General features: G+C 42.3%; 1 protein-coding gene and 1 pseudogene across 9 annotated transcripts in view; one reads left to right on the top strand and one right to left on the bottom strand.

The window, feature by feature from the left end:
• The first annotated feature begins 17274 nt into the window (after window positions 1–17274).
• Window positions 17275–20893, top strand: LOC102849900 (annotated as a pseudogene).
• Window positions 20894–21671: 778 nt separating this feature from the next.
• Window positions 21672–25436, bottom strand: part of PARD3 (par-3 family cell polarity regulator) — an 869174-nt gene continuing 865409 nt past the window's right edge. For 6 of the 9 annotated variants that reach the window (XM_006888934.1, XM_006888931.1, XM_006888932.1 and 3 more), the window contains one exon: window positions 21672–22123. In XM_006888934.1, coding sequence (XP_006888996.1) covers window positions 21730–22123 — 394 coding nt within the window. In that variant the 3' untranslated portion in view covers window positions 21672–21729. The remainder of the gene's footprint in view (window positions 22124–25436) is intronic. The other 3 variants (XM_006888935.1, XM_006888937.1, XM_006888939.1) reach the window with 1 other exon arrangement.

The raw sequence follows: 25436 nt of genomic DNA, 5'->3' as shown, positions 1-25436 counted from the left end.
TTCTTTCATTGTTATACAATCCCTCCCCCCAAGTCCACTCCTCTATGCAGCCTTCATTCTGGACTCCTGTCATGACAATAATACCTAAGCACATATCCCTTTTAAATAGTTTTCTCCCTCATCTGTTTCAATGAAGCATACATTATTTATCCCATCTTTCTCAGTCTCCCCCAACCCTGATGTCAATCCAATTTACAACAGAGGTACTATGCAGTATTTGTCCTTTTGTGACTGAAATATTCCACTCAGCATAATGTCCTTCAGCATCACCCATTTTGCATAATATTTCATTAATTCCTTGTTTTTCAATGCAGCATAGTATTCCATTGTGAGAATATACCAGAGCTTTTCTATCCATTCATTTATTTGTTGATGGGCACTTGGGTTGTGTCCAGCTCTTTGCTATTGTGAACAAAGCCACAATAAACATGTGTGTCACTGTGCTCTTTTTATAAGCACAATTGGACTTAGTGTTGTTATTGTTGGTAGGTGCTATCAAGTTGACTACAACTTGTAACAACCCTATGAACAATAGATCTGAATCTTGCCCTCCCCTGAGCCATCCTCATCATCTCTGACACACTCAAGCCCTTTGTTATAGTCATTGTGTCGATTGATTTCGTTGAGGATCTTCCTCTCTTTTTCTAGCCCTTCACTTTCTAATTATGATGTCCTATTCGAAGGATCGGCCCCTCCTGGTAACATATATAAAGTATGTGAGACAAAGGTTTGTCATCCTTGCCTCTAAGGAGCCCTCTATTTGTGCTTCCTCCAGGAACTTGTTTGGTTTTGGTAGTCCATGGACTATTCAGTTCTCTTCTCCAACACCACAGATCAGAGGCATCGATTCTTCTTCTGTTATTTTACCTCATGATTTAACATTCAGATGTATAAAAATTAAAATGATTGGGTATACCATAGTATTTAAACTGGCATCCTTGCTCTTTAGAATTTTAGAGATGCTTTTGAGATTTAAGAAATGACTCCACTAACATAACAAAAAAAGCTCCTTATTTCCATGCAGGATCTAATTTTCAGATTCAGGGGTTAAGATTTCAATATATATTGGGATTGTTGTTATGTGCCATCAAGTCACTTGAAACTCATAGTGCCCCTATGTACAACAGCTTTAAACCCTGCCTTATCCTGAGCCGATCTCATTGTCTCCGACAGACCCAATCCCACGTGTGCAGTCACTGAGTCAATCCGTCTCATCTAGGGTTTAATTTCCTCCACTTTCCCTCCACCCCTCCAAGCATGATGTTCTTCTCCAAGGACTGGTCCCTCCTGGCCATGTGTCCAGTATGTGAGACAGAGCTGTTACGTATTCCACTGCTTCCTTAACACTTTCTGATTTTCTGACCTTCATGCTTCTCGCATTCCACATTCCACTCAGTAGGGTCTGTTTGCAACTGTTTCTCCTCCTTTGAGATTCTCAATAAGAAGGCTTTTCCTCTGGTTCACTGTCTGTTCATTTACTATAAGTGCTCTAAAGTACATAGGGTTTTCTTGAGGCCTGCTCTTTCAGAAGCGGATGGCCAATCTTACTCCCTAGTCTCTCTTCATGTGGGTGCTCGACTCTAGAGCAATATTTGACAGACAAGCACTTTGTCCAAAAGAGCAGATGAGAGATTTTTCCCATTATTCAAGTATTGGTCCCACCCACCACCCACTTAGGGGCATGTATCTTATTCCCACTTCCACCCCTGCTCTATTAGCAGCCAGCTCAGTTCCCTCTCCCTACCTATCAAACAACCCAGAGCAGTATACCGAATTTCATCTTGCTGAAAGTTTCTCTAAATCTTCAAACAACCATATAAGTTGTGTTGCTGACAGGAGCATGTCTATGTACTCAAGACCAAGGAGGTGCAGGGATATCATCACAGCGCCAGGCACTTTACTCAGATAATCCATTACACCTCAAGTTCAATCAGGCAGCTCTCTGAAATTCAGTTACATTTCTACAGGTTTCTGCAAATGACTGATACTTCCACTGAAGTATCCCTTTATGAGTTCATTTTCCCATCCACTCTACCTGCTATGATTCTGCTAGCCCCCGTTACTGTCAAACCAATTCAGGTCACGAGACAGAGTAGAATTGCCCCACTGGGTTTCCAAGGTTATGAGTCTTCATGGAAGCAGACTGTCACATCTGTCATGTCTGTCTCCCTGGAAGGACTTATGGACTTAAATCATTGACCTCTTATTTACTACCCAACCACCTTGATGTGTTACAAAGACTCATTTGCATGTGATTAATCTTCCTACAATGTTACTTTCATTCTTCCTTTTCTCTACTTGGGTGTCTTCTCAGGACATTTTGCTGAGGCAGCCTCAAATCACTCTTTTGGGAGAAAGAGGGAGCCTGTGTAGTCCCCACGGGAGTCAAAATGACCCCCTGTGTTCTGGAGTCAGCTCCATGCCTCTCCAGGGACTTTCTTCTTCATTGAAACTTGGAATATGTTAGAGCCTTTCTTGACCTCTTTTACTTACTTAACAGGAGTGAAGAGAGGCCACAGAAAATCTCCTTTCACAATTTTGTAATTTTACTTTCTTTCATTGGTAATTATGTTGTCATTATATGTCTTTGTGAAAGTTACTAATAAGTGCTAATTTTAATAATTGGTCAATATACCATAATTTACTTAGCCATTCTTCTATTGTTTCATGTTTAGGCCCCATTTTTCTCTTCTAGGCAAAGGAGGTTTTTGTTTTGTTTGAAGCAGCCTTAGTCTTGAATCTGCTTTCAGCATTTTCCTTAACTAGATGGTAGAAAGGAAGGCTTTGGGGTCATAGGATTTGAAGATTTTTAGATTCTTGATAGACTGGCAGATTCTTGTCAGGTTTTTAGCATCCTTCTGGGTTCAGCTTGTCCATCATCTCTTCCAAACTGTCACTGCCATCTTAATTATGCCCCTTCCTCCTGTTATCCCCTCAGGGCAACTTGGTTTTAAGAATCCTCTTCACAATTTCAAAGGCTACATCTATATTTATTTAGTGAATGTTTGTTTCCATCTCTATAGGACATCAATTTCCCTTTGGTTCACCATGGAATGTCCAGGGACTAACACATTGTCTGTGATATAGTAGGCCAAGAGTGAATGAATGAGTGAGTGCATAAATATGTCTATCGTCATGACACAAACACACATGGTGCACAGCAAATTGGGTAGTTTTGGTTGTGATTAAAGAAGGCAGCACCCTGTTTATAGACAAAAGGGCCCACAGAGGTCTTTGCATACCATCTGCCCTGCTTGAAGAAGCAGGCAGTGTTAGAACTGAATATCTACCTCCTTTTAAGGGGCCACCAGAACTTAACCTATCTCTCCCTTCTCACTTCAGATAGCAATCAAAAAAATCCCTAGACCTCCAAGTTCCCCTGTATATATTCATTTCATCCTATAAGACTGTGTACATTACCTAGCTTCCTGGTTTGATACCCAAAGCCTTCTTTGTAAAGGCTGTTTTTTACTTCTTCTGTCATGTTTAATCATTGTACAGCTCTCAGTGTATGTTTTAGGCTTGAAAATGGCTAAGTGTCTTTCTCACTCTTTATTGACACTTCTGGGCCATTATTCTCCCTCCTTGCTAGTCCCCTTCAGCCTTCTCTACAGAGCTCATTAAATAGATGATAATATATGCTGTGTCATCTTTTCGTGGCAGCCTTCTGTAACTCTTCATTCTATGGCAATGCCAGTACCTAAATCTCTAGGCTGCAACCTTGTTACTGTTGGTGATCTCAACACTCATGCAGAAGATTCTCCTAATCTCCTGGTCTCCCACTATCTTGACCCCTTGCCTTCATTGACCTTGCAGAGGCATCCCTTGCTTTACTGTGCTTCATTCTGTATAGCCTCTTCTCAGGCATTACCTTTTCCCCATATTGAGAGTTTGTGGGAACCTGTGTTGAACAAGTCTATCAGTCTCATCTTCCTCTCTATCATAGTTTGGTAATTCTCACATTATTTTCCCCCTTTATATTGTTGTACACTTAATAGACCATAGTAATACCTTTTATATGTATTGTTGTTGATTGCCTTTGAGTCAAGCATGACTCATAGTGACCCTATGAACCAAAGGCCTAAAGCTTTTCTCTAACTATAGACATTTATCAAAGTTCACAGAGTTCCCAAAGGCATGTTGTTTAGGAAGTGGATGCCACTCCTGCTTCCAAATTCTATGTTATATGCATTAGGAAACAACAACAACAAAAAGTCATATAACTCACTCTATGATGATGTCGGCTTTATTGTAGTGGTCTGGAACTGAATTTGTAATATCTCCTAGATGTGTCTCTATTCTACCTGACATCGTATCCTTTGCCCTATTCCCTTCATAAGCACCACTTAAAGCATCCCACTTGATGGTAACTCCAACTCCAGCAATTCTTTGACCCCATCACAGTCCCCAAATCCATTGATCCTACATGGTTTTATTATCTGACTTTTGTACTTGCTTCTCTCCTTGTATGTCTTGTTGTTGTTGAATCAGAACCAATCCCTAGCTGACCCTCTGATGGTTTCAGAGGCAGTTAACTGCATGGGAGGAGACTGCCCATCCTTCTCCTGAAGAGCAGCTGGTGACCTTGAACCACGTGCCTTAGGGATTGCAGCACTGCTTCTTGCCAGTAGGCTGCCAGAGCTCCCTTTGTATATCTTAGCTCATCATTTTCATAACCTGTCTCCTTAGTCATATTTTCTGAGACAATACTAAGGTTGGCCTCTTCCTTTTCATATGCACTACTGCCTCAGGCTTTCACATTTGCTGATGTGTCTGTTGGCCTGCTCTTCCTTCACATAGCCACATAACTCCCTCATTTGCTTCCTATTTACTCAACTGAGGAAATGTTCCGTCTCATTTCATGTACCCTGACAATGTTATTATCTTTTTTCCCTATACTAAATATCATTCTCTGAATACTTTTATTGTGTTATTATATGCTGTTGAGTTGACTACAATTCATAATGACCCTATGAACAATGGCTCTGAACCCTGCCTAATCTCTGACATGCCTGACCTTATTGCCAGTCATTATATCAATCCATCTCATCTGAGGTCTTCCTCTGCTATGCTGACCCTCTACTCTTCCAAGTATGGTGTCCTTCTCCATGGACTGGCCATCCTCCTGACAGCATGCTCTAAGTATGTAGATGGAGCTTCAAAACCTTTGCCTCCAAGGAGCAATCTGATTTCACCCTCTCCAGGACCTTCCTGTTTGTTCTCTTGGCATCCATGGTATGTTCAAAACTCTTCTTCAGCACCACAATTCCAAGGTAGTGACTCTTCTTCTGTCATGTTTAATCATTGTACAGCTCGCAGACACATAATGAACAGTTGAGAAGACCATAGCCTGCATCAGGTACATCTTAGTCTCAGAATGACTATAGGCATATTTATTTATTGTTTATAATATGTCTGTGTTATGTATTATATGTTTCCAAAAACTAGAGTAGCACTTGGCACACATTAGGTTGAATGAATGAATGAATGAATGAATGAATGAAATAACTATGAGATAATTATTGTCGCAAAACTGACTTAGAGATCTCTACTGTAAATTTCAGGCTATGTAAAGTGTCATCTTGAAAAATCAATATTGGCCTCTCTCTTTATGGCCTTACAATTACCTTGAACAAATCACACAAAAAGGATATCTATGATTTTCAATTAATCCAGAGGGAGCATCTAAAAGGGCTTAAGATACACTGCTGAAGACACCAGCATAGTATATGAAGTAACCAATCAGAGGCTTGAAGTCCCTGATGAGCTATCCCCTAATGAATGGAGAGAACATTTCCTGGCTTACGGGAAAGAGAGCTGGAGCCAAGGGAAGTGCCTTGTTCAGCTGGATTAGTTATTGGAAACTCATTTCCTTAGGCCAGCCAGTTCTTCCAGACATGAGAGTCTGTGGCTGTCTGTGTCTCTCCTCGAGGGGCATGGGAGCAGAAGAGATAAGCCTGAAAGAGTGGGGACAGCAGCCTCTGGCTCCTGCTCTCAACCCATACATGGTCAATTTGTGGGAGCCATGATGGACAAGAACTTCTGCTCACGGACAGTGGGCACAAGCTCTCCTGGCCAAAGCCTTTGAGCTAACCACATAAAGTTCCCAGGAGATGATGCTGGGCCCTAGTGAGCTTTCCAAACTGTCTGATGGTCTGAAATTGGACCAGAAAAGCAGACACTCTCAGCAACTGCCAGTGTTTCTTTTGGAGACATTATAACTACATTTGTTTAGGATCTTGAGTGAAATAAGCCACTAGTTTCATTGGGAGTGTCACAGAGCTACTTTTTTTTTTTTTTTTACTGTGTCTAATTAATATTCTACCTCTTTGAAGAGAAATTTTATCTTTCCAACTCTGTAAATGGATCATTTCCCCTTGGCTATTACTGTGTCATCTCTTAAAACAAAATATAAAAGGAAAATACAAAGAAAAATGACATGTAAAGAAAAAGAAAGCTTACTCAAAATGATTTCTACTTTTTTTATTCCCGACATGCAAAGCAAAGCTTAAGATTGTTTTTTTTAATGCATGTCCAGCTTGAAACCTCCTGCAAATATCTTACAACATTTTGTAACAGGCATTTCCCATCTGTGCTGAAAGCAGCTGATGATTTAATGCAAATTGTTATTGTTTCCAAATCTCCCAGTGATCTTTTCTATTTTCCATTAGCATTTGGGGTCTCCTTGGCATCTGCTTCAGAAATTCAGCTCATAGAACTAGCTTTCTGTCCCTCTGTGTTCTCTTTCTCCTGCATCCCATTGTCTTCATATATCAGATCCTGTTCAATTCTTTTTTTTTTTTCTTTCATGGTCTTCTACCTCGTATGGTTCTTCTCCCTGCCCCTAATAATCACACTTGACTTAGAAATGAATAGCTTCTGATCCGAGAGTCTACAACACTGAAGCAAAGGAAACAAAACATGGGATCATGATACCATGATTACCAACATTGTGACTTATAAAGTAGAATTCATTTTAAAGACATTATTAGTTTCATAGTGTTCTTCTTGCACTGTGTTGTGCCTGCTTTACCAACCAATATAAGGATAATTACTATCAAGAGAGGAATTAAAGGAGATCTGATAGCACAGTGATTGCGTTTGGATGTCAATGGAAAGCTTAGTTAGAGATGTGAGCTCACCAGTTGCTGTCAAGGAAAAATATAATTGCGTAACAATTCTATCATGGATGTCAAGTTGGAACCAACTCATCGCTAACCCTCCAACAGGGTGTCAGAGGATGTAAATCCCACAGGAAGAGAGTGCATCTTGAAGTGGATAGATAGTAGATTCGAACAGCCTGCCTTTGGGTTGGCAGCGCAACACCTTACCCTTTGGGCCACAAGAGCTCTAGAGATTACATCTTTAGGAACCCTATGGAGCAAATCTGCTGTTCTATAGAATTGCCATGAGTTAGAATTGAATTGAGAGCAGTAAATTTTTAAGGACTTTAAGAGGTATTGGTGATTTAGTGGTGGTAGAAGCCTTGCCTTCTCTGTGGGAGCTGAGGGTTAAGTTCCTAGTCAATGAACTGCGAGTGTAGCCACCATTCATCTGTCATTGGCGGAATGATGTCGAACAATTTTAACAAAGCATTCTAAATAAGACAAACTAGAAAAAGGGCCTGTGATATCCTTCTAAAGATCGGTCAATCAAAACCCTAGGAATCTTAGCTGTACTACTCACAGCTAATTATGTGGCTGCTGCCCTGGTGGTGTAGAGTGTCATATCTTAGGCTGCTAACTGAAAGCTTGGCAGTTTGAGTGTGCTAGCTCATCTTTGGGAGAGTAATATTCACAAAATTTACAGTCTTCAAAACCCAGAGGAGGGCTGCCGTAAGTCATAATCCACTGAACAGCAGTAGGCTTGGAGTTTGGGGCCGGACTAGGAAGCATTTCATTTCCTTGAGTATGGGGTCACATTGACTTGAGGGCTCACTTAACTGCAAAGCAATGTAATCACATTAAAAACCAACCAACCAACCCAGAAAACCCACAACTTTTCTGTGTCTTTTAGGTCACAAAGTGAGTTGCAGTGAGGATGATGGATTTTGATCCTGATTGAAGCAGCTGCCTCATCCAAAGAGTCACAAGCTCTGTGGATCTGTTTCTTTAGACATAAAATTTGGACTATCATTTCTCTAACCTGCATCTTAGAGTCTGGGGACTCAAAAAAAGAAAAGATGGAAATGTTGTGGAAAGGTGGGGGAAGCTCTATGAGTGAGTCAACCAAATAAAATGAGAAGCCTGTGGCAGGTATCTTGTAGAGTCTGATCACTTGGCCTGACTTCATGCAAGGTTTGAGTTGCAAGTACCTGAGTCAGAATTCCTTTGGGTTCAAATGGAAGTCAAGCCAAGTGGATAAAATGAAGGAAAGTTTGGAAATGCAGTAAAAAGTCAAAGCATTTGTAGGAAAAGTGAATTCTGAGACTTCACAAGACAAATTCAAAGTATTGCCTTCTTCCAAAATACTCCCCAGTCATTGGGACACCCTAATCTGGCCCATCTCTTGGTTTGGGTTGTCAGACTGATATTTTCACCCATTTCATTGCAACATAAACAGCTGTGGTAAGTATATTGCTGCTGACAACTAGAACCAAATAAAAGCAAGTCAGATAGTAACAGAACCCTGAAACCAGATCATTACCCAAGGTCATGATTGGTTGAGAAACTGGCTTTGTTTTCCTTCCTGTCACATGCCAGCACTGTATGGCAGTTTCCCCCTGATGTTTGCAATAGACTGGGCCTGGAGCCATGTGAGGCTGTTTTTAATGGCAAAGCCTTCAAAGTTGTACTTAAAATATTTGTATCATAAAAATCCCTCATGGAAGCCAAGCTTCAGTTTTAGAAGGAAGCTTCTACCAAGCAGCAATACTTGCCTCAGAGACAGAAGAAAGAAAGGCTCCAGCAAATATCACTATCTTTCAGCTCACTTCCGGGAAGGAGAACCAGATCAACTTGAAGTATCTATGGTGTCTAGGAACAGAATCCCAATGGTGTTTCCAAGCCAACAGCTGTGTGAGGTGACTCAGCAGTTAGTTGAGCAATGCAGAAGTAGGGTGTTTTTCACACATTTAATTGATCTTGTGAGCAAATAAGTACTAAGCTTACAAGATGAGTAATTGTGTTCAATCGCACTGTGGCATGACAGACCCACTGTTGCTCCAATTTTTCTCCTCTCTCCACCACAGCTCTGGCACTGTAGTGCAGAACTTGTTGACCTGCTAACTGAAGGTCCCCTGCTCAAATCTACCAGGGTCTCTGTAGGAGAAAGATGAGCCATCTCCTCCCATAGAGATTTACAGCCTCACAAACCCAATGGAGGGTTGTGACAGTCAGAACTGACAGCAATGGATTGAGTCTAGTATTTCATAGACCCATCTGGAGTGTGACAGGAGAATATAGCTATAACTTACTTTTAAAACAAACAAACAAACAAAAATTTAAAACTAATTCCTTAAAACTGATTTATGAGAAGAACTTGTGGAGGGAAATTATTATTCCCTAACAAAGGATTCTTGATGTTATGGAGGCCATCATAACAAGAAAATTCTTTCCTATATGGTTTAACCTGAAAAAAAAATTTAAATTATGGATAAAGAAGATACAGATTTTTTTTTTTTTATTTTGCTGACTGAGATTTGAAAGCTAAAGAGAAGATAACATTGGCAAAGATTTCTTATGTAAGAGATGAGATGATGAGGGCTGACTGGAAAGATGATGAAGTTTGGAGGGAAGAACATATCTAATGGGAAAATAATTTTCTTTGATAAGAGTGTGCAGTGACACTCTCTCAGTTTTTTTTCATGAGCGCTAAAGTGAAATGTCATTGTATTATTAAAAAAAAATGGGAGGCTTACATTCAGAATTACTACCCTCATCCCCACACATTTAAAAAAAGTCAATCTAATTCAACTAGCTTTCGTGATCTAATCATTCCTCAGACCTGAAGGTGGTTTCCATTAAAGCGTCTCCATCACTCTCACTTTCTGACCTGTGAACATTCTTATTAGCTGCCTTATTAAGATGATTTCCTGCCTCTGAAGTAAGAAAAGAAGATTATCTCCCCACCTGACAGGACATCATTGGAGTAATCTGTGTGTGCATGTGTATGTGTGTGCGTGAGTGTACGTGGTTTAATTTAAACCTGGATTTTAAATAGGCATTTACATTTATAGAACATTTTACTACTAAAAAAATTAATAATTATATTACATGTGATCTACTTAGAGGCTGTTAGATGAACCTTAGTGGTCTGCTCTCCTGTGACTAACAAATATAGAAACTGTTACCATCTAGTCTAGTACAACCCAGAGTGACCCAATGAACAACAGATTGAACCTTGTCTTATCCTGTATCATCCTCATAATTTCTGACACAATAGAGCTCATTGTAACCGTCACTATGCTAGTTCACTTGGTTGAGGGTCTTGCTCTCTTTTACCATCCCTTCATCTTTTAAAGCAAGGTGTTTCATCTACATAATGAAGGTTATTGTCTTCCTCGGATCTTGATGGCACATTCTTCTTCACAGAGTCTAGCTTCTCAAATAATTTTCTCACCATACATATTAAATATGCATGGAGAGAGAATACAATCCTGACACTCTCCTTTATTAATTTTAAACCATGCAGTGTTCCCTCTGTTTGCACAACAGTCTCTTGATCTAGATACAGGCGTCACATGAGCACAATTAAGTGCTCTAGGATTCCCATTCTTATAAATGTTAGTCACAACTTGTTATGATCCACACAAATGCCTTTGCATAGTCAATAAAATAGTAATAAACTTTCATTTTTACTCTCAGCCAGGATCCATCTGCTAACAGCAGTGATATCACTGGTGCCATGGCTTCTTCTAAATCCAGCTTGAACTTATGGCAGTTCTCTGTGTACTGTTCTAGCCATTTTTTAAATTATTTTCAGCAGTGTTTTGCTTGCATATGATATTAATGATACTGAAATAGGCTCAAGATCATATTTTGGTTCTCATGGACTTGCTTTAATTTTCTTCAGACTCAATTTGAACTTGCACATGAGTAATTGATAGTCTGTTCTACAACCTGATGTTTGTCTAGTTTTGACTACTGATACTAAGCTTCTACAGTGATTCCTTCCACAAATGTAGTCAGTTTGATTCCTGTACAGTCCATCAGGTGAGGTATATGCAAAGCTATTATTTGTGTTGTTTTTATTATCCTCAATCAATAAATCATTGAACATACAAAATTTGATCATCCTATTTCCAGCCTCCTTCCTGACACCAAATTCATACTTTCTATCACACATTCTTCATTGTTTCCAACTTTTGCATCCCAGTCACCAATTCACATTAACTCATCTTGATTTCATGCTTGGTCATTTTTGGTCCCTGCAAGATTTGGTGAAAATTTCCACTGTCCTCCCCTTTGGCTTTAGTTGTTGTTATGTGCCGTCGAGTCGTTTCTGACTCATAGTGACCCTATGTACAACAAGCCTAAACCCTGCTCTATCCTGTGCCAGTCGCACTGCCTCTGACACACCCATCCCGATTACCCCAGTCACTGAATCAATCTACCTCTAGAGGGTCTTCCCCTCCTGTGCTGTCCCTCCACCCCCCCCAAGAATGATGTCCCTCTCCAAGGACCTGTCCCCTCTTGCAACACGTCCAAAGTATGTCAGACGAAGCCCCAGAATCCTTGCCTCCAAGGAATAGCCTGGTTTAACCCTCTCTAGGATGAATCTGTTTGTTTTCTTGGCAGTCCATGGCACATTCAATACTCTTCTCCAGCACCACAGCTCAAAGGCATCAATTCTCCTTCTTTTCTCCCTAGTCATTGTCCAACTCTCTGATGCATAACAAGTGATTGCAAAGGCCATGGCCTGTATCAAATGCACCTTAGTCTCCAGAGAGACACCGTTGCTCTTGAGTACTTTAGAGAGGTCCCTAACAGCAAACTTTCCAATCACAATATGTTTTTTTATTTCCTGGCTACTGGTGCCAAGAGTGTTGACCGTGGAGCCGAGCAAACTGAAGCTGTGAACAATCTCAATCTCTTTGCCATCCATCCTGGGGTCGTGGTACTAGGGATATTGTAGCTGATGTTAGATGGATCTTAGCTGAAAGCAGGAAATACCAGAAGAATGTCTATCTGTGTTTCATTGATTATGCAAAGGTGTTTGACTGTGTGGATCATAACAAACTGTGGCTGACTCTGAGAAGAATGGGAATCCCAGAACATTTAATTGTGCTAATGCAAAACCTATACTTGGACCAAGAGGCAGTCGTCAGAACACAGCAGGGTAACACTGCATGGTTCAAAACTGGGAAGGGTGTACGCCAGGGATGTGTCCTATCTCCATAGCTTTTCAACCTATATGCAGAGCAAATTATCCAAGAGGCTGGGCTCTATGTGAAGTGTGGCGTCAGGATTGGTGGAAGATCTATTAACAATCTGTGTTATGCAGATGACACAACCCTGCTTGCTGAAACTGAAGAGGACCTCATGCACTTGCTGCAGAGGGTCAAGGATTGCAGCCTTCAGTATGGACTGAAACTCAATGTCAAGAAGACAAAGATTCTCACCACTGGACCAATTGGCTTTAGTTGTAGGAGCATATATTTGAAAAACAGTTGTATCAACAGGCCTTCCTTGTATACATATGAATAATATTCTATCACTCACAACATTATATTTCAGAATAGAACTTGAAATTGACTTTACTATGAATGCAACACTATTCTTCTTTTGTTTTTCATTCCCAGTATAATACTATATGACTATCTGATTCAAAGTGGCCAAAGCTAGTCCATCAATCTCACTAATGCCCAGAATGTCAATGTTTATGTGTTCCATTCCACTTTTCACAATTTCAAGTTTTCCAATATTCATACCTGTTAAGTGTGTATGCAAATGTGCACTTCCGAATAAAACAATATTATAGTAAAACGACTTTGGTGATAGTCATCATGTCTGGTACATTAAAAACAATGATCTATGCACACCCATGTTTATTGCTGCTTTGTTCACAATAGCAAAGAGTTGTAAACAACCCAAGTGTCCATCAACAAACAAATAGAAAAGTCGTGGTATATTCACATGATGTAATTTTATGCAGCACTGAAAAACAACTCATGAAATATCATACAAAATTGGTGACCATGGAGGACATTATGCTGAGTGAAATACCTCATTTACAAAAAGATAAATACTGCTTAACACCACTCTTATAAAACAGGACTGACATGGGGGTTGGGGGAAAATTAAGAAAAGAAGGGATAAATAATGTACATGGCATTGAAAAAGATGAGGGCGAGAACTGTAGAATAGGAATATATGATTAGGCATTATTGGCATAACAAGATTCCAGAAAAAGAGCTGCATTGTAAAGTGGTTGCGGAGGGGTGGGGAGGGGCTGTGTAACAGTGAAATAACTTTTTTTCCAAAGAAAAAAGTGAACTAGGGTTGGGAGAAGGGGGACAGGGAGGAAAATGTGCAACAATGAATGAATGGAATCCAAGTTCTTTATAAACTTTCATCAAAATCTCAATTTTTTTTTTTTTTAAGCAATGATCTGGACAGAGTTGGGCAGCATCAGCTTCAAGAAGCTTGAGTTTCACCTGGTCTGTTACCTTCATAGCCTTGTGTTCAGGTTCATTGTGGAAGATGGCCATAGAAAACATTGTTGTCAAAGTGGGGACATGATGGTGGGAAGGATGGAGGATTGGCAGAGAGGGAGACCCACAACCAGGAGGATTGGCAGAGAGGAAGACCCACAACCAGGTGGATTGACATGGTGACTGCCTCAAGGGGCTGGCGTGTGTCAAGAAGTGTGAGGATGGCACAGGCTAGAACAGAGTTCATAGAGTTGCTATGAGTTGTACTCGGTTTGATGGCACCTATCAACAGCAACAAAATGTATTATTGTTCAGAATTAGCTCTCCAGGCCTTTTGTCCTCGGAAGCTTTGGGCAGACATAAACCATCAGTTCCTTGGTCTGTAGCCAACCATGTTAACCATTTGCCACATGCACAATAAAGAGTAGTCGTAATTTCAGATTTTTTCAGTTATAGAGTGGTAGCATTGTCAGGCTTATTCAAGGGATAGTTGAGTTACTCCATTTCCATCTTCATCGGATGTGGAATTGATGATATGGTGTCTTTCAAGGACAAAAAGTTTTTCTCTGAGGGCGTGAGGCACAGAAAAAATGCAAGTGTTGATACTGCCAGTGTGCTTTTTCTACACACCCCCTTTCTGGACTTACCCTTTAAGTCCTCGGAAGTCCTTTCTCACTGCAAAGGGAGTTTACTGAAACAAGACTGTGTCTTCTTGGAGCATATTTTCCCCTTCTATGATCCATATCTGCTCCTATTTCTCAGTAAAACACAAGTTGTCAGTTTTTATCTAGAAATCTCTGTGACTTGAATACCAACAACATTCGGTGCTGCCTCTCTTACTCTACTTCTTGCTGTCAGTTGAAAACAAATAACCTGTGAATTTGGGCACTTGCCATGGACCTCCTGGCCAGTGAGAAAATTAACAAATCTGTCCAGCTTTCCTTTCCTACTCTCCCATACCTCACATGCATGCAAAATCCAATGAGGCAATATTTCCTTGGCATCCCATATACCTTTCATTACTAATCCTTAGGTGATAGAATTTGGACTTTGTGACAGGATGTTCACTGCTATGACAACCAACTGATGATGCCAGGTACTCAATGAAGAGGACAGTTTTGATAAGTCTGTGGGAAGCTTGCTGCTTGGATAGGAGTCATATCTCCCTATGTATTTGTCATCAGAGATATCTATTATCTGATTTGCTTCATCTTGAGGTCGGTATGGGATAGGGAAAAATCCAGGTCTGTTGTTCATAGGGTCTTCATTAATCATAGTCGACTTGATGACACCTAACAACAGTATGTGTGCACAAAACAGCTAAAACACACTATAAATGTAATGCTCTCTAGGTTGTCAAAGCACTGTGAAGTTAGCAATCAGTATCCATTTAAAAGAACTAGGAAAGCCTTGCTTTGTAAGCTGAGAAATAAAAACCTGATTTGTACTAGAGGCAGACAGTTTGGCTTGTTCTCTGAGCTCACAGTACTCAAGGTGAAGCCTCAACCAAAACAGCTGGCTTGCCAAAAACTGATTCAAAGGGAGTGAAGGCTGGTAAATAAAAATGTCATGTCCTATTAATTCTGGTACCACCTGAGCTGCTAGAAAGTTAAGGCACTTGGCTGTTCACCAAAAAGTCAGCAGTTCAAAACCACCAGCTGCTCCATGGGACAAAATGAAAGTCTGTTCTATAAAGATTTATAGCCTTGGAAGCCCTCTGGAACAGCTACCCTCTCTCCTACAGGGTTGGTATGAATTGGAATCAATTTGACGGCAGTTGAGTGAATTCTTAGTTGTCTGTGAAGTCCTGGGTCAAGTCAGCTAAAAAGCTAGAGAGAGGTTCAAGTCTACCCAAAGTTTCTTTTTTCAGGGCGGATGATCTGTATAATTCTTTGAAAACAAAACAAAAAAATAAACCATTGAAATTTCTACCATGACAGACAAGAAGTCACCTTTCATGGAATTTTAAGTCAGTGGCAGCTCTTTTTTGTCTGCTTTACTGACTTTATGCAAAATATTTCTCTTAGATAATTCTGGTATTTTGGTTCTTACATTTAACTTCTTTTGCTTCTTTAGGCAATCTAGGTCTTTTCGAGTGAACTTATTAAGTGGCCCATTTTTTTCTATCCTGTCACTTTTCTCCTCAGGTATGCAAATAATCAATCACCCATTTCCATGTTTGCACACAGAGATATGAGGAAACTGTCAAGCATCTTTGAATTTTGGGGAGGGGAGGATCACATCTGCTAATACACTTAAGGGGACGGGGTGGGGGGGTGTGTGGGGGAAGAGCAAAACAGGAGAGGTTCCAGAGGAAAGCTACAGACACCACAAGAACAGGAAGAAATATGCCTTTTATTATAAGTCTCATATGTACAAGGAAAGCTGTTTCTCATAGCTCTGGGAGGGCTGTGAGAAAGAGCCCCTGCCATCCAAGGCTGCCGCACTTCTATCAGTCACACCATTGAAACAGTGCTGCACATTATTAACAACGCGAACCAGGACATGAAAATTCATAAGGGGAAGAGACACAGGGACGCATGTGGACACTTCACATAGTTTCTAAAAACAAGTTGACACAAAAAATACAATGTGCCAGTAAAAAAAAAAAAAAGGCATATCAATACATGTCTCTTTTTTTGTTTTTGTTAATACATAGTACGCTGAGCTTTGATCTCAAGCTTTTATTTTTCACATCAGGATTTGCAGGCACTTTAGCAACCCAGCTATGTTTCACAACACATGAAGTTGAGACCGACAAATGAGAAAACGTGTGAGCAACAGAGATTCCTGTGACTCATGGATGGTCCTCCCTTGGTTTTGCAAGGCTGTAAATCACACGGGGGTGAGGGGAGGGGTGGTTCTCTTGGTCTAGTGGATAAGGAGTTGTGCTGCCAACCCAAAGGCCTGTGTTTGGAATCCACCAGTTGCTCCGGAGGGAAAAGATAGACAATCTTCTCTCATGTGAATTACAGCCTCTGAAAATGCACTGGAGAGTCAGCTAGGAGTTGATTTGAACTTGATGGCAATGAGAAAGGAGTAAGTTAAGCTACATACTGGTGACATTGCATGGGGATGTATCTGGCCTGGCTGTTAACTGATTTTAACTGGGCTGGTGCTTTAAATCCACCAGCTGCTTTGTAGCAGACAGATGAGTGATGGCTTCTTAAAGATTTACAGCCTCAGAAACCTGATGGAGAAGGGTCTCTGTGAGTAGGAGGCAGCTCAATACGGTGGGTTTGGTTGGGTGAGCTAAATTCCAGAGGTCCCTGGGTGGTCCATGCTTTTAGGCAGCAGGCCATCTGATGTGGTGCATCTCACCAAAATCCCTACACAACTGACTGCACATATTCTGAGATGTCATGAGTTGATATCAAATCGATGGTACAAGTACAGACCCAGTCCCTGTATGATGTTTCATCTCTTGACACACAGTTGTTAAATCACCTTTTAGATGTCACATTATCATCTCAATCTGGACATTTGCAAAGAAAATCACTCTGCTCAAAATGGACAATGCTTCCAACTTTACAAATCCTTGCACAATGGCTTATCATAGCATCAGTGACAAACTCTTTAAGTAACCTCCCCTCCCCATTTGGACTATGCAACACTGCATTAGGCAAATTCTGAGCATTATAAAAAGAAAGTTACTGATTTTCTTTCTGGGTTGAATGTCAATGACAGACTTTGACTGGGTAATAATTTTCTAATAGCCTTCCTCATTCTCCTTCTCCTGCCGCCTCACTACCACCAGAGTTACCGATTGTTGCTAAGATTGCCTTCATAGTAATATGCACATCTTGTTTACATATCAACACGGCTGAGGCTGTCTGAACAAGGAACCGAACTACAACTTCCCTCACCATCTGAGGGTGCTAATCATCATGACAGGTGGTCCAGTTTCTACTCCCTTGCCCCACTATCTTCCTCTCCTGGTTGCCAGGCTTCATAGACAAGGACGGACCAGGACTCGAAGCTGCTACTCTGAAGCTTATTGCACTGGATATAGCTGGTCTGATTCCTAATTGGGTCCAAAAAGCAGCAGCAGGGACAGGAAGGCAAAAGACCCTGATCAGTTGAAGGAAAATTCGGCACCTTCTCTGGTTGAGCATCTTGCTAATAGCAGGAAAAGGGACAAACCCAGCAGAAAACGTCTTGGTGGCCAACTCAATGGTTGACAGTTGGAAGGGGACTTTGGCTGCATAATAATGGACCTGAGAAAGCTCATAGAAATGTGTTTGAATGAGGCAATGAACCAGATTCATAACCAAGGTGGGATTGAGAGAATATCTGCATTAGACCGAAAACCTTTGATTTGGAAGGTCTATCTGGGAAGCCAGCAGATTTGTGGAAACATAGGCAGGTGTTTGGACAGAACTTTTTATCCCTCAAAAAAGGCAAGAACTTCAAGATGTCACATCATCCTGGAGACCGTAGCCATTATTTCCCTGGTCCTGTGTGGTGTCCCTCTGATGGTGAAAATGAACAGCACGGTCAAGGCGCAAGTGCTCCCAGAAGATGAAGGGTGGACAGGACTCAGCTGGATCGAGGTGGCAGCCAGCCTGTTCTCAGGGTGCACCATGGTGCTGGTGACTTCCTTCAATGACTGGAGAAAAGAGACGCAATTCTGGGGCTTGCAGAGCTGAATTGTGTAGGAGCAAAAAGTCTCTATTTTCTGAAATGGCCAGATCATCCAGCTTCCTGTGGCTGAGGTCATGGTGAGGGATAACACCCAAATCAGATATGGTGACTTGCTGCCTGCAGATGGGCTTCTGATCCAGGGGAATGATTTAAAGGCTGATGAAAGTGGCCTGAGCAGTCATACCATGTTAAGAAGTCCTTGGACAAAGAGCCCATGATGCTCTTAGACCCAGGCCATAAAAGGTTCTAGCCAAATGGTAGTGACTGTTGTTGGTGTCAACACTCAGACCAGCATCATCTTTACCCTCCTGGGGACCAGTAAGGGAGATGGTGAAGAGGAAAAGAAAGGTGAAAAATGAGTTCTTGAAAACGGCAAAAAAAGCAGACACAGAAGGCAGTGGCCCTGGACATTCCACTCAACAGTCAGGAAGGGGTTGACATGGAGGGGAAGGAGAAAAGCAGCAAAGAGGTCTAACAATGAGAAGCCAGCGCTGCAGGGCAAGCTGACGTGCTCGATTGTCCAGACTGGGAAAGTTGGTTTGGTCATATCTGTGTTCACAGTTCTCATCCTGATTCTGTTTTGTGATTGGCAACTCTGTGGCAAAGAAGAGGCTGTGGCAAGCTGAATGCATTCCCATCTACGTCTCGTACTCTGTCAAGGACTTCAACATTGGTGTCCCTGTGCCAAAGAGGCTGCTATGATATCATCCTTTCACTGGTCTACTCTGTAAGGAAAATCACGAAAGACGCTAACATTGTATGGCACTTGAATGCTCTGTGAAACCTTGGGCAATGCCACAGCCATTGGCTCTGACAAGACTGGCACACTGACCATGAACTGCAAGACTAAGCCTACATTGGTGCCTCCCGCAACCATCAAATCCCAAGTCCTTCCACCTAATGTCCTGGGCTTTATCGCCAATGACATCTCTATCAACAGTGCATATACCTCGAAGATTATGCCTCCAGGAAAGGAGGGGGGCTAGCCTCGGCAAGTGTGTAACAAGGCTGGATGCTCAATCACAGACTTGAAGCAGGATCACCATGCGGTCTGCAGCAAGGTGCCCAAGGAGAAGCTCTACAAGGTATACCCCTTCCACTCAGGGAACAAGTTGATGAGCATTGTCATTAAGACATCTGATGATAGCTTCCCCATGAATGGCAAAGGGCATCTCTGGGATCATCTTGAACAAGCGTAATTGAACCTTGAACAAGGGAGTGGAAGTGGTGCCTTTGAAGAGCAAGAACTGACATGACATTGAGTGCACTGTCATCGAGGCCATGGCCTGTGAGGGACTCCATACGATCTGCATAGTTTACCAGATTCCAAAGATGCAGAACTCGTGCGGGACAATTAGAATGAAATCCTCACTGAAGGGCATCTAGAGACGCAAAGCGCCAATGAAGTGACACTTTATCAGAATGGTGGCAGGTGACATCCACACAGCTCAGATCATCACCACCAAATGAGGCATTCTGACCCCTGGGCTTGACTTCCTGTGTTGAGAATGCAAAGAATCCAACTGACTCATGCATAACAAGAAAGCAGAGGTAGCATGATATAAGCTTGGCAAGATCTGGCCAATCTTCAGTGACCTGACATCCCACTGGCAAGCACACACTTTTGGAAGGCATCGTTGACAGTACTGTTGAGGATCGGCAGCAGTTGGTGGCTGTCCCTGGTGACGGTACAAGTGATGGGCCAGCTCTGAAGAGAGCAGACGCTGGTTTCCCCATGGGCATTGTGGGTACAGATGTAGCAAAAGTTGCCTCAGATCTCCTCACAGATGACAACTTTACCAGCTTTATGAAGGCAGTGATGTGGGGTTAAAACATCTATGATAGCATCTCCAAGTTCCTTCAGTGCCAGTTCCCTGTCAACGTAGCCATGATTGTGGCCTCCACGAGAGCTTGAATCACTTGGGAGTCTCCACTGACAGCTGTGCAGATATTAGGGCTTAATCTTACCATAGACATTTTGCCTGGCTGGTTCTGGCCATGGAGCCCCCAGTGAATTCTCTGCTGAAGCACCATCCCTCTGACCTTTGGTCTCATGAACTACAATGAAGAATAGCTTGGCCCACAGTCTCTTTCAGAGCTCACTGCCCTCTTTCCACCCCTTGTCTTGGCCAGTGAGAAATTCCTTGACACTGATGGTGGAAGAAATGCACCTCTACACACACCACCCCAGCCAAAGCCACACCACTGTTCTCAGCATCTTCATGACGTCACAGCTCTTCAGCAAAATCCACTCCTGAAAGATCCATGGTGAGAGGAATTTCTTTGCTGGCATCGTCATTGTCATCTTCTGCTGCATAGTCCTGGGAGCATTCGTTAGCTAGATTCTCACTGTGGAATTTGGGGGATTCACCTTTCAATGGCACAGGGCTCTTCCTACACCAGTGGTTTATGGTGTTTCTTCATTAGGACTGAAGAGCTGTTATGGGGCCAGCGAATCTCAGCAATATTCCCCAGTCCTTAAGTTCCTGAAGGAGGCTTGGCATGGCACTGCTAAAGAGACATTGCCATGGATGCTGAGGGGCTGGATGCGATGATTCATTGTGCTGAGCTGGAGCTGCACAAAAGCCAGACCTCTAGTTCTGGGGCCTGAACCATATTCAGACTCAGATCAAGGTGCTGACAGCATTTCCGTAGTTCCCTCTCCCTCTATGACAATATTATGGATATTCTCGAAACAAAGCACCATTCCCAACTTCATGGTACGCCCTGAATTCACCATCGGTGAGGAAGGGCCTTGAACACCAGTCCTAGATGAGCACAACAAGAAAATCCTGAAAAGGTTTTTAAGTCTGGGATGAAGGTGTTTCCTACTGAATTACAAAGGAAGAAAAAAAAAAAGGCAGTTACAAAAGGATTCCCACAAGAACCATAAAAGGGTTAGGAATATGGCTTAGCATCTCTGATAGGACAAAGAAACTTTCACAAGTTGAGAAAGCAAAGGGGAGCTCATACTGATTAGAAGGTATGATCAATGCGTGTGTGGTAAATGTACAATTCCGAGTGTAGGTCAACCACTCTTAACCACCAGAGGTTGATATGTCACCTCACATCTGAGAAAAAGGAAAGGGGTGAAAAAACAGGGATCGATCCCACCCTCCACTTCAAGTTCATTTTGCCTCCCTACATTCTAAGGGACTCTGATTGCAACGCTATGGACATGCCACGGATTGGGCTGAGATTCCTGACACCCAAGGAAGATGCAGAATGTACGAAAACCCCAAATGGATGATTGTCAGTGGTGGGAAATCCCTCCATGAAACAGACACTTGAGACAGATGGCAAAGACATTAAGGCCTTCCATTTCTTTGCCCACACTCCTTAAAGGCACTGATACCAACAACAGAAATTTTCCAGAGTACCGTCATTTTTTTTTTTTTTAAAAAAAAAAAAAAAACCGCTCCAAAATAACAAGTTTTCATAGGAAAATGTCCTCTATTGCATGACATGAAGCCTCTCTGATCTTCTCCTGCTCAGGAATAAAAGGGCCTCCCCTTCTCAGGAGTCTGCAGTCTGTTCAGCCTGGCAACCTGAGACGGGGAGGGGGGCACATCCTGCCGGAAGGGCCCCTTAGGAGGGGTGTAGTTGGGGTCCTGGGCTTTCTTATACGAGTCATAGTTGCTGGACCCCTCGGGTGGAGGCTTCTTCTTCATCTGTTGCTCCTTTCGCCTCTGCTCCTGGCGCAGGAGCTCCTGGGTCTCGAGCATCACTCTGGCGTTGAAGCCGTGCCCACCCATGTAGCCGTTCCTCGAGCCTTGGTAGCTGGAGTACCGGGGGTTCTCCTTGGCACTCTGGAAGCCTTCTCCAGGGGAGTAGTTCTGCTCCCAAGAATCCTGGGAGACAGAACTGGCATTTTTCCTGCTTTGCCTGCAAAGCAAAGACCAAAAGTTAATATGAGGATGGAGGAAAGGAAGAGGAAATGGCAGGGGGAGAATACACACTCTGGTGTTTCCAGAAATGATATCGTTCTAGCCACCGTGGTCAGGGTTGGGGGATTCACCAATGCAAAGACTGCACCATCCTCCACAAGCTTACAATCCCGGACAAGTAAGCAACAACAATCCCTAACCAGGAGAGAGAATTAATACTGCTGCTGCCATTCTGTGCTGCTGAATCAGAGCCAACTCCTATCTGACTCTCCAGCAAGTTTTCAGAGGCTGTAAATCACATAGGAGGTGACTGCCCACGTTCCTCCCGCAGAGCAGCTGGTGGGTTCGAACAGTGTGCCTTTGGTTTGGCGGTGCAGCTTCTTACCACTAGGCCACCAGTGCCTCCAGAGGAACACAGAAATGGGGGCATACTCTATGGTTGAGGGGTATGAGGAAGGCTCTTTAGGAAAAGAAGATGCCTGGACTAAAGCCTGGTGGATAAGGAGTCACGCAGCAAAATGTAGTGTGGAAAGAGATTACAGTAGTGGGCGACTGAGCAAAGCACCTGTTGCGTCAGCTAGGGGATGTGTGTGTCCATCTTTTTTGCTTGTCATCAATCTAAGTCAGGCTCAAGGTCACCCCATGCGTTCCTCCCTAGGGTTTTCAGAGGCTGCTATTTTTAGAAGATCTCCAGGCCTTTCTTCCAAGGCACATCTGGTGGACTTGAAACCCCTCCTTCCACCTCTTTTACTTAGCAGCTGAACACTAACTGAATTTGTGAAAAGGTGGAATGTGTGTCACTTAGGGAACAAGACAGACTGCCAAAAAAAAAAAAAAAAAAGAGGAACAATTCTATCCTGGAGGAAGTGCAACCAGTGTGCTCTTTTGAGGTAAGGATGATGAAACTTGATCTCACATGCTCTGGACACGTTGTCCAAAGGAGTCAGTCTTTAGAAAAGGACAGAATATTAGGGAAGGTGGAGGATCAGAGACAAAGAGGAAGAGGTTGAGGAACAAGATAAATTGGCAGAGTGACTCGAATGACTCAAGATGAATGGACTTGAGGGCATCAGAGATGCAGAGGATGGTGCAGGAGAGGGCAAGGTTCAGATCTGTGGTTCATAGAATCGTTGTGAGTCATAGTTGACTCAGCACTTAAGACCACCACCACCACCACCACCACCGAGACTCAGGACTAGAAAAGGGAAATGTCAAGAGAGCTCTGTTAGCCACACCAGAGTCAGGAGAGGCTTCTGACAGATTTTAAGTGGAGGAAACGTCAGACCAGGTTTTTATTTAGAAAGAGATTCTTTCAAAGGAATGAAAAACCACAAAAGCCTCTTTTCTAAACACCTACACATCCTCACAGCCCTTCCACTCACAAGGCAAGGATGTGGGCTCAGCAGCTAGGCAGAAAACAGGGTGTTCCTTCTGCGTGTGGGGAGGTCCATGTCTGCTTTGCTGCGGGTAACAATATCTCCTGCAATTTCGACACATTGGCAAGATGCTGTATAGGGGTATTAGAGATTTGGCAGCTCCAACTGCAGCAATAATTGCCTGCTTTAGAACATTACAATTCAATTCTAAACAAGCAAAACAAATATTTTACACAGCTGCCACTATAATGCCAGAGACGCGAGCTAATATGAAGTACATGTAATGGATTACAATGTGAGTTCAGTTATGAAAGATTTAAGTCTAGACTCCTTTATGATTAAAAATGCAATAGGCAGCCCCTTAAAGCGCCGCCCTTAGAGCTGCGTATGTCAGCAACTGGCACTGCAGCTACCTGCTGTGGAACTCGTCTGCGGTCTGAGCACTATTTCCGTGCACCCTTATACCTGCACTGGAGGCCGGGATCACCTATCTCACTCACTTGCCATCAGCCCAGGATAAAGGGATAAATCCGGATCCAAAAGGATTTTCTAAACTCTTAGCACTTCTACAGTAAAGATGCACATCATTTTCGGGAAACATTATTGTTTTGAAACATCTTTAATTTACTATCATCTCCCCAGATGCTTTTATGAATTTACAATAAGATTGGTGATGATAAAGTAAAACAATTGTGTGCCAGAAATGAAGACATGCCCTATTTAATTTTTTTCCCCTTCTTCTGCCCCAGAAAACAGAACAGGGGGAGAGAGAACTGAGTAATAAAACAAAATATATTGCTCCTTTTATCAATGAGAAAATCATTTGGAAACAGTGTGTGCTGCTCAGCCGTTCACATCAACACATGCAACATGGCTTCATGCTTACAAAGGCTCCAGGAGAGGAGAAATAAGGTCTACCAAGCTACCGGTCCTCCCACAGGAATGAAGCCATTTGCATTCTGGAACATTCAGAGGCGCCATCAATATGGTTTGCAATGAAATGTGCCCATTTTCCATATGGTCTCAGGTGCCATTAGGGCTGTTTGCAATAAGGAAGGAGAGCTTAATGTCCAGCATCCTCTCTGGCTACGATGAGGACTAATTGAGTAGTCTACACTCTATCTCTGATTCTTTTTTAATGACAGTCAGAAGCATTTGGACCATCAGCCCAGGCAAGAATCCTTAGATTTGATGGAATAGTTTATTTGCCTACAGCACTGATTATCTACACTTAAAAAGTCATAAATTAATCTGCCCAGAGACACGAGTGATGGAATGTGCAGGCATGAAACCAGGGATTTGACATTAATCATGAAACTTTAATTAAAACAACGAACTTGTTACTGATGTTGCGGCGACAACAGTGGGATTCCTTTATGCGTTAGTTATCAATTTAAAGATAACCAGAAATAGGCTGCAGAAATGTGCCCTCTTTTTCATCTTTGGCCTCCTGAGACCCACTAGCCCCTCACTCCCCAACTCCACGAAGCCCGAGGCTCTGCTCTATGGAGTCTGTGTTTTGCATGTTGAATTCTGAAGCATGCCAGGAAGACAAAGTCTTTCTATATTTAAACATGCTGAGAATTCACCAAAGGTTTGTTAGGAATGGAAATTATGAAGATGTGGGAGAATTTCTTTTAGCTATAACTTTTCTTCAAAGTAATCAGTATAGAGAGGGAAGCAGGGTGCCCTAAGGCTTTAGATAAGATGAATGGGAGATTGCACACATAAATATGCATGCACACATACGTATCCATAGGCACATACATATGTACCTATATGCAAATACATAAACAGGTACACACATGCATGCATTGATATATACATATATAACATAAATGCTGGTTTGGGAAGCAAGCTACTGGTGTTAATAAACACTTGATTAAGAAGAGAACAACATAAAAGTGGAGGAAGGAAGGAAAAAAGAGGGAAGAG

This window comes from Elephantulus edwardii, unplaced genomic scaffold, assembly GCF_000299155.1.
Source record: "Elephantulus edwardii isolate Elephantulus edwardi_28Jun2011 unplaced genomic scaffold, EleEdw1.0 scaffold00073, whole genome shotgun sequence".
Lineage (NCBI taxonomy): Eukaryota > Metazoa > Chordata > Mammalia > Macroscelidea > Macroscelididae > Elephantulus > Elephantulus edwardii.
This window is presented reverse-complemented; position numbering and strand designations above follow the sequence as displayed.